Here is a 15252-nt window from a genome sequence, read left to right on the forward strand (position 1 = left end):
AAAAGGCAGTGCTGTGAATTGGTAGTGGAATCCCATTGCCCATGAACCTGAGAAATTTTTGGTGGCTCTGGTGAATTACCATGTGAAAATAAGCATCTTTTAAGTCAATAGTAGCATATCAGTCCCCAGGATCTAAGGAAGAGACAATAGATGCTAGAGTGACCATCCGGGATTTCCTTTTCTTTAGGTACTTGTTTAATTGCCTTAGATCTAAAATAGGTCCGACACTGCCCATGTTTGCCTTGGGATTAGGAAGCAGCAGGAATAAAAATACTTCCCCTTTAAATGACCTGGGAACTTCTTGTATGGGAACTTCCTGTATGGCTCCAATGTGGAGCAGAGACTGGACCTCCTGAAGCAGCACGCTCTCGTAAGAGTGATCCCTGAAGAGGGATGGGTAAGGTGGGGTAAAAATAAATTGAAAGGTGTATCCCAGTTCCACCATACTTAAGACCCATTGATGTGTGGTGATGCGGGTCCAAGCACTTAGGAAGTGGGATAGGCAGTTGGCAAAAATAGGGGTAGAGAAAGATGACATTATGCGAATTGGTATACTGTTCTTGCCCAACAGGTCAAAAGGATTTCTTAGATGATCCAGGTTGCCTAGAAGAGCTGGCAGCTGCAGAGGAGGGCGGGGGAGGAGGACACCTCTTGCAACCCCTGCCTTTCTTTTTGGACATGTCCTGGGAATGCAGCAAGCAGGACTTTAAACTGCTGGGAATGCTGTGGTTGGAATGGCTTTCTTTTTGCCGCCAGTATACAGATCTCCAGAGACTTAAGGGTCGCCCTTGAATCCTTAAGACTATGAAGCCTCTCATCAGTTTTACTGGAAAACAGCAAGAGGCCTTCAAATGGGAGGTCTTAAATTGTTTGTTGTAACTCTGGTGGGAGGCCTGATGCCAGAAGCCAAGATGAATGTTGCATCATGATGGCAGAAAGCCATAGCTTGAGCCGCAGAGTCTGACGCATCCAAGCTTGCCTGCAGTGCAGTTCTGACAACTAATTTACGTTTCTCCACCAAAGCAGAGAACTCCTGCTTTGCCTCACTCATCAGGAAGCTTATCTTTGAACTTCAGGCTATTATCCCGTAGGTTGAAATTGTATCAAACCAGCAAAGCTTGCTGGTTCGCAATCCTGAGCTGTAAATCCAAAAGTTTCCTGTGGAACAGATCTTGTTTTTGTGAAGGGACATAATATCTCTACTCTATCATTTTGGCATTGGGAAGCAGAGAAGGAGTCTGTCAAAATCTTGACAAGCTCCAGGATACCCTCATTAATAGGGAGAGCTGCTCTAAAGTGTCCTATAGAGGCTAAAATGTCCACAAGCTTGTGTGACTTTTCTTGTACCTCTTCTGGTTGTATACCTAGAACTGTAGCCATCCTCCTCAACAAGTCTTGATGAGCTCTTGATGTAGATTCAGTCACTGCTGCCTCTGCGTCTGAGGTGACGAAGAAGAGGTGGCTAAATGTTGAGGAGTTCCCTCTAATTCCTCTATAGGAGAGTCCTGAGCATGCGGCTCCGCTGCCCGGTACCAATCCTGATACTGTGGGAAGAAAAATAGTGACCTTCTTGCAGATGCTCCTGGCATCTGGCTGACATAGACGCGTGTAAAGGGAGCAAAGAGGTTCTGGAACGTCAAAGGAAGCCCCAAGGGATCCAGTCGGGCCATTCATACAGAGGTGGGAGCGAGCTGTGTTTAGGGACACTAGCTCTTAGAATGCTGAGGCTGTGAACAGAACCATGGCAGGCAGGCACTCCACTGGGGCTATTGGGCATGCTCAGGTTGGGACACAAAGGACCCGACTTCCAAGTCCGATGAGGAATCCATTTCCTCCAACCATGAGGGAGCTGAACCCATTGATACTGGGGAGAGAGGTTCTGGGTCTGGAGAAGGGGATGACTGAAATCATTGCTGATTTGCCTCTAGGTGCAATCCTACATAGAGGTGCCACAAGAGTAGAAGTGGCCAGGACTGAGTGGTGCTCTGGGGCTGAAATTGGGACACAGGAGCATGTGGTTCCAATATTGGTACTGTGCAAGACTCTTGAATCGTGGGAGAAGCTGGTACCAACAACCTAAGCAACTCTCTAGCTGCCTCAAAAGCCTCAGCTGTCAGCAGTACCAGAAAGGGCTCCTGAAACTGCAGTACCAAGAGGTGCGCTGATCCTTCAGGGATTGGTCTGAATGGACCCTTCCTGGGTTCTGGAGTCAACAATCCCGCCTGGCTCACAGATTGCTCCTGGGGGTGCGCCTTTTTTGAGTGCCCTACTGAGTCCTTACAAACACTTGGTGCCTTCTTCTTGGAGAGTCCAGTACCCAGGCTTTAAGAGACTTAACACAGTCTCTTCTTAGGATTCTATTAGAACATGAGGAGCACACCTAACAGACTTGGACTTCTCAGTACTCGTTCTGACAGCGAATGAAGTGCAGACTCCATGAGCATGTACTTGAATCTGGCAAGTTTGTGACCTTTTTCAAACAGGGTTTGAACCCTCTACAAGTGTGGTGTTTGTCACATGTGCCTTCCCAGACACTTAAGGCAGATGGAGTTTGGGTTGCTCACTGGCACAGACCTGTTACATCAACAGACAGGCCTTGAAACCATGTAAATGGGGCATCAGTCCGGTACCGACCCTGGAACCCAACCAAGCCAATGGTAGCCATACACTAAAAAGATAGCTTCAGGAATAAATTTAGAATACTATTTACAGATATTCTGTACAAGACTAAAAACAAACACTACAGGTACTAGTTACACTAAAGGAGGGAAGATATGAAGAAACAAAGACTGTAGCTGCAACAATAACTGTCACTGGCAGTAGGAAGGAACTGAGGGGAGTCGGGAGCAGTGCAGCCCTTTATACCTGCATGCAGTGATGCAAGGCACCAGAGGGCGCTCATGCCTCCCCCACCAGTACTGCTAAAAGAAAAACCTTTGAGGTGCACACACACCTACAGTAGAATGGACATGTGCAATTACTTGAAGAAGAAGAATTAGCAAAGTTTTAGACAGAAGTTAGAAGTAGTGCGTGGAAGAAAATTGTGAAATACAGGAACTCCTCACTTAACATCGAAACAATGTTAACCGGGACGACTTTAAGTTGCTGATCAATTAGGGAACATGCTCGTTTAAAGTTGTGAAATGTTCCCTTCAAAACAGCAGCCACCTGTTTTGTCCGCTGCTTGCAGGAAGAGCAGCCCGTTGCAGCTAGCTGGTGGGGACTTGGAACCAGGGTGGACAGCAGCCCCCCTATCAGCTCCCCACTCCCCTAAATTCCCTGTGCAGCAGCTGTCCCTCCCCCCACTGCCATGTGCTTCTCCTGCCCTCTACCTTGGAGCTGCTCCCAGAGACTCCTGCTTGCTGTACAGGGGGGAGGGGGGAAAAGGGGGGCTAATGTCAGGGTGTCTCCCCCTCCCCCCGCACCCCACTTACCCCATCTTCCATAGAACAGGGGGGACACACAATGGAGGGAGGGAGCTTCTAGAAAGTAGCTGCCCTCTCAGGTCTCAGCAAGCTGATTTAATTAACAAGGCAGTGTACTTTAGCCTGGGGTCAGCTACTTAAAGGGGAAATGCGCATTTTTTCTCTCACACACAGGGTGTGTGTCTCTGCCTGCCCTCCCTCCTTTCCTGCTGCCTCGTAGAGTGTTGTGAGAGTTAACCCTTGAGGGCTCAGTCAATTGCTAGTTCATTTAGCAGTAAGGCATTCCCTGGGAAATATCCCACCCTCTGACTCCTCCACCTCAACCAAGCTTCACAATCATCGTTGTGTACCAGTACTAAATTGTTTGTTTTGTCTGGTGAAAAAAATTTCCCCTGGAACCTAGGGTTACCATATTGTGTGCCTCCAAAAGGAGAACACTCCACGGGGCCCTGGCCCCGCCCCCAGCCCCGCCCCAACTCCGCCCCCTCCCCAAAGTCTCCGCCCCCTCCCCTGCTTCCCGCGAACATTTAATTCGCGGGAAGCCTGGGCAGGTAAGGGGGGGTGTGGGGGGAGGAGGCGCGGCCCAGGCTGGCCCCCCCGGCGGCTCCAGCCTGGGTCGGCTCGGGCCCTGGGGTGCCGGCCCTGGCCCCCGGCCGACCACCCCCGGCCGGCCCCCGGCGGCCCAGCGCACCCCCCCGGCTCCCGGCCCCCGGCGGCCCAGCGCACCCCCCCGGCTCCCGGCCCCGGCGGCCCAGCGCACCCCCCCGGCGGCCCGAGCCCGCGGCCCAGCGCACCCCCCCGGCGGCCCGGCTCCCGGCCCCGCGGCCCAGCGCACCTCCCCGGCCCCGCGGCCCAGCGCACCCCCCCGGCGGCCCGACCCCGCGGCCCAGCGCACCCCCCCGGCTCCCGGCCCCGGCGGCCCAGCGCACCTCCACGGCCCCGGCGGCCCAGCGCACCCCCCCGGCGGCCCGACCCCGCGGCCCAGCGCACCCCCCCGGCGGCCCGACCCCGCGGCCCAGCGCACCCCCCCGGCGGCCCAGCGCACCCCCCCCGGCGGCCCGGCTCCCGGCCCGACCTCCCGGCCCCGCGGCCCAGCGCACCCCCTCGGCGGCCCGACCCCGCGGCCCCGGCCCGGCACTGCGCCCCTGGACTCCGGCCCGGCACCGCGCGCCCGGCCCCGCGACCCCGGCCCAGCCCTCCCTCCCGATTTTCCCGGACATGCCCGGCTTTTGGGGATTTCCCCCCGGACGGGGATTTGAGCCCCCAAAAGCCGGACATGTCCGGGAAAATCCGGACGTATGGTAACCCTACTGGAACCTAACCCCCTCATTTACATTAATTCTTATGGGGAAATTGGATTTGCTTAACATCGTTTCGCTTAAAGTCACATTTTTCAGGAACAGAACTACAACATTAAGTGAGGAGTTCCTGTACTGGTACAACTAATTCAAAATATGGGACACACTGATGTCAATGGAAGTGTAAGGATCCTTTTGTCCTAAAATATGATGCTTTTAGAAATTAAATATTACAGATAGTACTTTAAAGTGTGGCACAGTCACATATTTTAATGGAAACATGTTACTTACGATAGAATTGTAAAATATTTTGCAGTCTCTGATCATAACTGACTTACAATGTAGTCTGTCAAAAACACACATTTTTATTCTAATTTATAACAGTAAACAAAGAAGTAACTGCAGATATTCTGAAACATTCATGAAAACATAAAATGGTGCTAAAGGCACTTTTGATAATATCTATAACTGAATCTGAACACAGTCTCCATACAAAAAATTGCTGGTATTTTACCTCTTTTTTTATACTAACTTCTTTACATAAGAACATTTACCCAAGTGTAATAATAACAAAATTGCTTGTATTAAGATAATTAACACAAATTTTCCAGTGCTGCATACAGTCTGAAATTAATCATTTTGACTTCTCATAGAGCTAAATGTTCCCCAGGAACATTCCTATAAAGTGCACTTGCTGTTCTGTTGAATGTCCCACGTACATCCAACATTCCACTGATTTTAAATGTTGACAGCAGCATATGTGCAGTGGCAAAACTATAGCAAACGGATTAAGGATTACATATTGCCACAAAACGTTTTGATTCTATTTCCTCTGTAAGTCAATGGACAAAATTCTCCTCTTACATCTGTACAGTAGGAATAGTACTTCAGTATTCCTCTATGCATGTAGATCTCTCAGTGATGTCATTGTGAATTCTGTACATACGGGGAAGCAGAACACCAGACTTGAGTACTATCATGTGGATCTGAGGGGGAATTGTCCCTAGTATCATTAATATAGATACTCATGGAAAAAGCTGTCTTTTAAGGATTTATAATGAATTCCAAAATGATATTATCTATCCTTAACCCTAACTCCTATCTGAGAAAAGTATAATTACATATGTGAAAAAACAATTTTAAAAGGACTTTCAACACTTCTGAACTCAGTCATAAAAGCTGGAGGATGGAGGTGGAGCCTGGAGGTGATATCTTCAAATTTGATCAGATCAATTCAAATGATGGTCTAAAGAGCTCTTATAGGTCCTGATCCTTCAAAGACTAATATATGTGCATAACTTTAAGCATTTGAGTAATCCCACTGAACTCAATGGGACTATTCATGTGCTTGAAGTCAAGCATGCATATAAGTCTTTGCAATATGAGGGTCATAACAAATTCTAAGTAATTAATATACGCATTGTGGTAGGATGTATTTGAAACTGCCCCTTGTTCTGCAGAATAAGAGCTGCAAATCCAGCTATATGTTAAGAAGTGGAAGGAGTGGATGCTTTACCTAAGAAAATTTTACAGTCTTTGGGGCCAGTTTAATGATTTGAACCATTTCCTTTTTGTGTGGGGGAATCCCTTTTAACATAAAGGCCACATACCTGGACAATTTACATTTCCACTTCTTCACAATTTTTTTGCTAATATCAAATGTCTCCTTAGTTGAAGAAAATAGGAAAATATGGCTCAACTGTGATACTCAGTCATAATATATTTTCTTCTAAGATATATATTCACTACAAAATCTCCTTTCCTAATTACATAGGATTTTGTAATCAGATGGTAAAAACTAATCAGAATAGGTCTACATTCAAATATACTGTTTACATAAAAATTTAATGACTGGGTCCCAACTAATACCTGAAACAGATAGGAAAATAGTAATTCTATATAAGCTTTTTACAATAAATAAACAAAATATTTTGAACCAAAATTAAATATAAACTTTACACATTCAAAATAAAAAATATATATAAAATCTATTTTGAAAAAATGTCACTGATTAGAGAATTACAGTAAAACAATGTTATGAACTGCATTTGAATTTTCACATACAAAATTATTTAGCTTAATATCTTTTTTTTTTTTACTTTTAAAGTTCCACAGTTAGCCAGTGTGTTGCTTTTTCTGCTTTTGTGTAAGATGGTTACCTCCCAGTATCAATAATCAAACTTTCATATGCTACTGTTAAATAAAATAGATCAAACAAAAGGATTTGCAATTATAATCATATTATCAAGAGTTAAATTAACAGGGATACTGTGTCAAACTCATTTTGTCTTCATCAGCAAGTGCTGATGTGACAAAACTGGAAATAAGATTTTAGATCAGAAAGAGAAATTTTTATGCATCTGAAAAAGTACTGTGTCTTCTGTTACTTTCCATGAAGTCGCTTACCTCGACCATAAGAGCAGAAGTTAATTTCTGCAACCTCAAGTGGTGTTATTACAACATAGAATATTTAGTTTTCACTCTTTTCAATACCTCAGGAAACAAAAAGGTTTTTTTTGTAGAAACTCAGCCTACCAAATACCTCATGTGTACTGCTAGTAAACAATCGCTAACAAAAATCTTTGCTGTACACTATAAATACATATAGTGGTCAATATCTTTTTTGTCCTTGTTCAGGTGACATTTATTTGCTCTTGTCTTTCAATTTCAGCTTTTTTCTCTTGCCGATGGTTAGCTGCAGCCCAAAAGGTTATTTTTTTCAACACTTGTGGCAAAATTTTGGATGGTAACCAGGATATTTGATTCTTTAAAAGGCTGGCATTTTTACCAATGCAATCAAGGCACAATCTAAAAAGAATGTCAGAATTAACTAAGGTCTTATAACCAAAAGATAAAACACATGAAACAGCAAACAAACTTTTACAAAAAATGTTAAATTAAAAATATATATAATTTATGTATAGTCCAGTCCATAATAATACCAATGCTTTAAAACTGTTTTGAAACATATTTACACAGCATATTTACATCATTAACTAGATTAATAATTTTGTTTCTTACCTACTGATCCAGGTAAGAATAGTTCAAAGTGCCTTATGTTAAAAAAAACTCTTCAGTTATAAAAAGTAGTACCGTAATTATCTGTGCTAGACTCTTTGTGGCACTATATAATCTAAACTCACCTGAGAAGTGAGTAAGGTTGAGTTTGAAAAATCAATAAATCACTGCAGTGACCCTAATGAAGAAGAACAGCAACAATCAGGAGGATGATCTAGATTAACTGTTAATTTAAAAGTTATCCCAGGAATACCTTTATATTTGTTTCAACAGGATGATATAAAATGTATTACCATAAATATAATTAAAGTCTATGAATATTTAGATTAACAATTATCTTATAAAGATTACAAATAGCAAAATGAATACTTCTGAGCCCCCACCTACATGCCTACAGAGGCAGGACTTTGGGGACACGTCTTCTTCAGCCTCCTCTCTCAGCAACATTGAAGAGCCACATCTTTACAGCATCAAGTGCCCCTGAGAACTGTCTTATGGGGCTGGAAGGTGAATTTTTGAATTGGAAAGATGTGGGAAAGTGGTAAGAAGGGATTTAGGTAATGGGCAGACCCTAGTGGTATCTTCACAGCCCTGGACAACAGTGATGGCAGAATATATGTTGTACTGTGGATCAATGGAGTATGTGCCATTTGCCACCTTCAGGGACCCACCTCTCGTCTCTGCACAACAGAAGAGCTTTGATGGCCTTCCAGCCCGATGTGAGATAGGATTTCTAAGGGGAGAGAAACTGCGCGGAACTCAGAGCTACAGAAGCCACTATATAGCAGCATAGGGAGTGGGTGCTCTGTAGCAGATGCTTTAGTGTCAGTTCCTGCAGGAGTGGCTGAAGCAGGCTCAGCAGAGTTGTTTGGAGGGTTGGGGTAAGGAGTGTGCCTCTCTGGCTTTTCCCCTGCACATCTACAAAGCACCCAGTCCCACTAATTGTGCCAGGTGCTATGCTCTGGTTATAGGCATTAAGGCACAAAAATTAACACACTATATAGTAATACCAAACAATCCACGAATGATGATGAATTGTAGTTCTTGTAGGAACCAAAACTTTATAGTGTAAATCAAAATTGCTCCACTGAAGAGAGGAGTCACAAGAATGATTAAACGATTAGAAAACATGCTTTATAATGACAGACTTAAGGAGCTCAATCTATTTAGCTTATCAAAGAGAAGGTTAAGGGGTGACTTGATTATAGTCCAAGTAAATATTTGTAGGTACTTACAAAAGGGCTCTTTAATCTAGCAGAAAAAGGTAAAACAGGAGGCAATGGCTCAAAGTCTAAGTTAGAGAAATTCAGACTGGAAATAAGGCATATATTTTTAATGGTACGAGTAATTAACCATTGGAATAATTTACCAAGGGTTGTGGTGGATTCTCCATCCCTTACAATTTTTAAAATCAAGATTTTTCTAAAAGATCTGCTCTATGAATTATTTTGCTCTATGAATTATTTTGGGGAAGTTATGGCCTGTGCTGTACAGGGGGTCAGCCTAGATGATCACAATGATCCCTTTTGGCCACGGAATCTAAGTCGAAGACATTATACTGATTTATACCAGCTGAACAGTTGGCCTTGAATGTCCTGATCTTCATGCATTTAAATTCTCAGCAATAATGCTGAATTAATGTTTTTTTAATTAAATTATACTAAGACTTCATTATTAAATTTACTAACTGTGTCCAAGAAATGCAAGTCATCTTTGCTCCCACCAAAGATCATCACTTCTCCTTCTGTGCCAAGACAGGCTGTGTGCCACAACCTACAAACAAAGTTATAAATAAAATGAATAGCTTAATAATAAATAAATAAATAATAATAAAATGGTTTATTTGCATATTATCAGATAAACAAATCTAAATTAGCTAATTTTAAATGTTTTAATATAGGATTCAGGGAAGCAGAACCTTTACCTGAATGACTATAACCTCATCCACATCACATGATTTCCCCCTCATTTCTCATATCTCAAAAGATTCATTTGAAAAGAAAATTGAATAATGACATGATAACTTTGGTTAAATGGAGCAGTCAGTTTTATAAATGCTATGAATCCATTACTTACGAACAGACAAATTGAATTCTTGCTGGTCTTACACTACTTACCAAGAGGAATTTTATTAAACTCTTATTGTATAAAAAATATTTCAGGAGGCTTCAACACTCAGGAACCATGCCTGAAAGATCACATTATTCACTTCGATACTTGTATGAGAGGATTAAAAGGTAATGGAAAGCAATATGAGTAGCCATTTTATCTTAAGAGAACTTACAGACCGACATATTAATGTGGCTGTCTGGCTGATCTGTAGTATAGTTTTTTTATTTTATATATATATATATATTTCTATATTTATTTATTTATATACACACACACACATACATATATATATATATTGGCTTACCTATCATTATTTTACACAGAACACTACAATGGAAAACTCACAAGTATCTTGGTAAATGTTTACATATAATAAGTATTTTATTTTTATATCAGTTTTCCACTTTTATTTTTTACTTAACAAGTACTAGCAAATTGGGATTGTGAGCTCTTTTGTGTTGACTCTTATTCCTGAATTTTAGGATTGAGTCTTAGAACACAGGTTCTTCTCTGTCAGTTCCCATCCATCCTTTTTCTGCCTCATTCTTATAAACTTATTATTTTATCAACGATTCATATAAGTAAGTTTTCACTGTACTGCATTTAATTATTGTTATTATTATTTATTAGAATTAACTGACCGAATTCTGCACTGTCTTGTGCCAAGTATAACCCCACTCAGGTAAACAGGATAGCATTGGGTGTAAGTCAACGTAGAATTTGGCCCCTTCTGTTATGTTTTAACTACTAAAAAGTATGCATAAATGGAATTTTCATGCAAAACTAAATTCACTCACATTTTCTTACGTCATTCATTTCAGCAATTATTCACTGTTCTCCTTACACTAAACTATCCCACCTTTTCTCTTCCTCATACCTGTAGATAGATCTGTCTCTGTCCTATCTGCATTAGGAAAACTCTGGCCTGGACTTGATCATCGAAGAACACTGGAAAGCCTTTCCTGCCTTGACTTTCTTGACATTCTAGCTTGAAACCTGATGCTTTTTTCTATAGACTGATAGAGTTTATGTCCTCTCACAGCTGCTCTAACTTATCACCTAAACATTCTAATAAAGCATGTTATTTACATAGTACATAAGCTGAATTAATGTAGCCTTTTTACACAGACTCTCTACCTAGAATTATAGCGATGACATAGTTTATCCTTTAGTTAAACACTGGGAGTTTATAACAAACAAAAAATTCATGCTGGAAAGAAACTTGGCATGCAAAGTCTTAGCCTAAGTGCAATTAAAAACCAAAAAACAAAAACAAAACACTTTTCCGAGCAAGACACACAAAGTTAATTCAATACTGTAAGTCTATAATCAGACAGTTTATTATGCATAATTAGAAACAGAAAAACACTCTCTTACATAAATGATTTTGGGGGATTGTCATAAATAAAAAAGTTTTGTAGAAAACTCAAGAAAATACATTAATGCACTTATGCATGTGATATAAACTATATATTTATATAGGGATATATACATGTATACATTTTTTTGCCAACACATTTTAAACACACTGTATGGTTGCCAACCTCCAGGATTGGCCTGGAGTCACCTGGAAACGGCATCCATCTCCCGATGACTATTGAAAGCAATGCAGGAGATTTTAACAGGATATTTTAAGAAAATGACATTATGTCATGTTGCGAAAAAAAATCTTCTGGAATAGCTTCAGTCAGAGTTGGCAACCCTAATTTTAAGACCCTGTTCTCAAATTCATCCCACTGCAGAAGGCCTGCATAAAGCCACCTGTGTTTTGAAGGCCCTGAAATAACCCTATGCATATATGAGGCGATAGGGCACAGATACAGTAATAAAAATGTGCTCTGAAACAATTCCAAAAAGGACAGCATATAAGGGGGTTTCCAGAGTGGGCCAGATTAGAGGCCAGTAGATCTGTGTTTATATGGCCTGATGCAAAGCCCATTGAAGTCAACAGAAAAACTTCCTTTGATTTCAACAAGTTCTGCATCAGGCCCATATAGATCTACTGGCCAAGAACCTGTGCACAGGGGCCACAGATACTATTCTAACCTACAGTCTGGAACGGTGACTGCGCTGTAGCCCTTTGGCCTGCCCATCTGTTCTCACACTGGACACTCATCCACAGCTTGATTACTCTATGGGAGGCAGTGTGGCCCAGCAGTTACTTTATGTGAGGTAATGTAGAGAGGGGACTGTACTGGTAGTCAGAGGACAACTGTTTTAATTCTGACTCTGCTACTGACTTGTTATGTTACCCAGGACAAGTCACTCCATCTCTCTGTGCCTCAGTTTCCTCATCAGTAAAACATGGATAATGATACTCACCTTCTTGCCTAAAGCACTTTGAGATCTATAGATGGAAAGTGATGTCGAAAGCTAAGTATGATTATTAATACTTGTGCTTTAAGGTGCTTTCCTAAATTTCAACCAGATCTGGTGTAACAATCCTATTATAATTAAACTAAATACAGCAGATATAGTGCGGTGGTAAATAATTCAGGAAGAAACTTGGAAACACCCCGGTGAACATATAAAGTCCTTTTAAAAACTGGCTATGTACCACCTGCAGTAATTAAATTTACCTAGGTATTTACAGTATTTTGGATTCTAAATATAGGGAATGCTGCTAATGTTGATAAAAAGTGTACCCTGATGCAGTAAGTACCCATTTTAATGGCACTATCTGTATAACGTCCATGTTCAGAACATGAGACTTACTTCCTTCAGTCAGACATAGAAAGAATCACACATTTCCTTTGCTCTTAGTTCCATAAAATTAAATTATGTTTTTGTTCTACACAAGCTCTGAAAAAAAGTATACTTGTGCAAATCTAAAATATGTAGACACTGGATGTTTGAAGTGGGCCCTTTTTGGTCAGTAATTAAGTCTACTAAAAAAATTATAGTCTTTCAAAATACTGCAATTTAAACCCAATCACTGTTGTTTTGTATTAAATTAATTTATACAAAACAGTAAGTGTCATTAGCTATTTCTGTTCAGGAAAAAAACAGAAAGAACTATTATTTAAACGTCCTTTGAATCCTAAAAGAGTGCAACATCATTTCCCTGGTTCTGTCTTTTCTAAAAATAATGAACTTTCATGGTTCCTGTAGTTGTATATTATTAAATACTTCTAATGTTAATTAGTAAAGGTGTTGCACATTTTACTTTTACATATTTCTTATATCTACTTATTTGGAAGTAAAACATCAAGTGAATTTAGTCTGCACCCCTTTCATTACAAACACCCTTTCAGTGCCAGCAAGCATTTTAAATAATAAATCTTGAAAATAAAAAAGACTATGCCTAATCATGAAAAAGAATAAAACTACTTATATAAAGCAAACTGTTCAATTATGTTGAGCTCATTTTGTAAAATATTTTAATACATTATTTTAAAGGCAAGTGTTCTGATTTAATGTCTTACTTAATCATATTTCAAAATATTCAAAAATGTCAGCAAATACTGTCTTATTTTTTTATACCTAGGCCTACTCTTAGGTAAGTGGGTAAGTTGTTGCCATCCATTTGTTGTGACACTATGAATCCAACCATCACCTGCAAATAAGGAAAATATGTATCTTAGAATTCTTTCTTGGTGAATAAGATACTACCTTTTGTTTTGTACAAAGTGCTCTACAGTCTAAAATGTCTAACATAAAAAGAATGGCTACCATGTTAATGAATTAACTACTATAATTTCAGAGTCTTCATGACTTAACTTGTGAGTTCTTTTCTGTCACAAAAGAAAAAGTTAACTACACTGAAATCTGGAGTTAAAAACACAATATGAAATATACAAGTCAAATCAGAGACTATTTTGAAATGACAGGTCTATATTCATCAGAATGAAGACTGCTGTGTCCCAGGGACTCTACAAATCTTAAAGTATTCCCACAATATTCCCACACTTTCTTTATCTCATTTTCTTTCTTTTTTTCCCTCTTCCTCCTTCTTTCAAGTCTCCTTTTTGCTTGATCTCCAAGGTGCCAGACAATGAAGAAGGAATTAAGGACTTTATTTTGCATAGTAGATATTTTCATGCAGCAACAGCAAAAGTAACACTGACTACAACCATGATTCCCATAATTAAATATATAAATGATCTTACACCTTAATACAAATACAATTCCTTAATTTACAAGGACAGTAGTAATTTTTTTATTATTTGATTAATGCAAAATAGATGTTAAGTGACAGACTTTTAAAAAATGGTTGTTAAAAAGTGATTACATGGACAATCACTCATATCTGTAAAAGACAGAAAACGCAATCTTACAGTCCAAATCATTATCCAGGCAAAACTCTTAAAATGAATGGGAGTGTTGTCTGAATAAAAGAGTGCAGTGTCAGATCCAGAATTTGTCTGTGCAAATCATAGAATCGTAAGACTGGAAGGGACCTCAAGAGGTCATCTAGTCCAATCCCCTTTAATCATGGCAGGACTAAGTACTATCTAGAGCAGGGGTGGGCAAACTTTTTGAGCCGAGGGCCACATCTGGGTGGGGAAACCATATGCAGAGCTGGGGCAGGGGGTTGGGGTGTGGGGGGAGTATGGGGTGTGGTGTGCAGGAAGGGGCTCAGGGCAAGGGATTGGGGCAGAGGAGGGGTGTGGAATGTATGAGGGAGCTCAGGGAAGGGGGTTGGGGTACAGAAGGGTGAGGAGTGCAGGAGGGGGCTCAGGGCAGGGGAGCAGGAGGGGGCTCAGGGCAGGGGGTTGGGGTGTAGGAGGGATGCGGAGTGCAGGAGGGGGCTCAGAGCAGGGGTGCAGGAGGGGTGCGGACTGCGGGAGGGGGCTCAGAGCAGGGGGTTGGAGTACAGTGTGTATGAGGGGGCTCAGGGCAGGGAGTTGGGGTGCAGGAGGGATGCAAGGTGCAGGCAGGGGGCTTAGGGCAGGGAGTTGGGGGGCGGGGTGCAGGAGGGGTTCGGGCTCTGGCCCGGTGCCGCTTATCTAAAGCGGCTCCAGGGTGGCAGTGGCACGCACCGGGGCCAGGGCAGGCTCCCTGCATGCCCTGGCCCCGCGCCGCTCCAGGAAGCGCTGTGGACCCTGTGGGAGGGAGGGCGGAGGGCTCTGTGTGCGTGCCCTTGCCACGCCTCCAGGTACCTCCCCCGAAGCTCCCATTAGCCGCGGGTTCCCCGTATCCGGCCAATGGGAGCTGTGGGTGGCGGCCTGGAGGCAAAGGCAACGCACAGAGCCCTCTGCCCCCATACCTGGGGGCCGCAGGGACATGGTGCCAGCTGCTTCTGAGAGTAGCAATCCCACGGGCCGGATCCAAAGCCCTGAGGGGCCAGATCCAGCCCGCGGGCCATAGTTTGCCCACTCCGATCTAGAATCTAGACCATCCCTGACAGGTGTTTGTCCAACCTGCTCTTAAAAATCTCCGATGATGGAGAATCCACA

At 42.2% G+C, this 15252-nt stretch overlaps 1 protein-coding gene across 5 annotated transcripts in view; it reads right to left on the reverse strand.

The window, feature by feature from the left end:
- Nucleotides 1-4966: 4966 nt before the first annotated feature.
- The window catches only part of KLHDC1 (kelch domain containing 1), a 63305-nt gene continuing 53019 nt past the window's right edge, over nucleotides 4967-15252 (reverse strand). For 3 of the 5 annotated variants that reach the window (XM_005303411.5, XM_005303412.5, XM_065593996.1), the window contains exons 10-13: nucleotides 13337-13409; nucleotides 9430-9514; nucleotides 7867-7919; nucleotides 4967-7531 (exon numbers count right to left, since the gene is read on the reverse strand). In XM_005303411.5, the coding sequence (XP_005303468.1) occupies nucleotides 7357-7531; nucleotides 7867-7919; nucleotides 9430-9514; nucleotides 13337-13409 (386 nt within the window). In that variant the 3' untranslated portion in view covers nucleotides 4967-7356. The remainder of the gene's footprint in view (nucleotides 7532-7866; nucleotides 7920-9429; nucleotides 9515-13336; nucleotides 13410-15252) is intronic. The other 2 variants (XM_008171628.4, XM_042858093.2) reach the window with 2 other exon arrangements.

This window comes from Chrysemys picta, chromosome 4 (genome assembly GCF_011386835.1).
Source record: "Chrysemys picta bellii isolate R12L10 chromosome 4, ASM1138683v2, whole genome shotgun sequence".
In the NCBI taxonomy this organism is placed as follows: domain Eukaryota; kingdom Metazoa; phylum Chordata; order Testudines; family Emydidae; genus Chrysemys; species Chrysemys picta.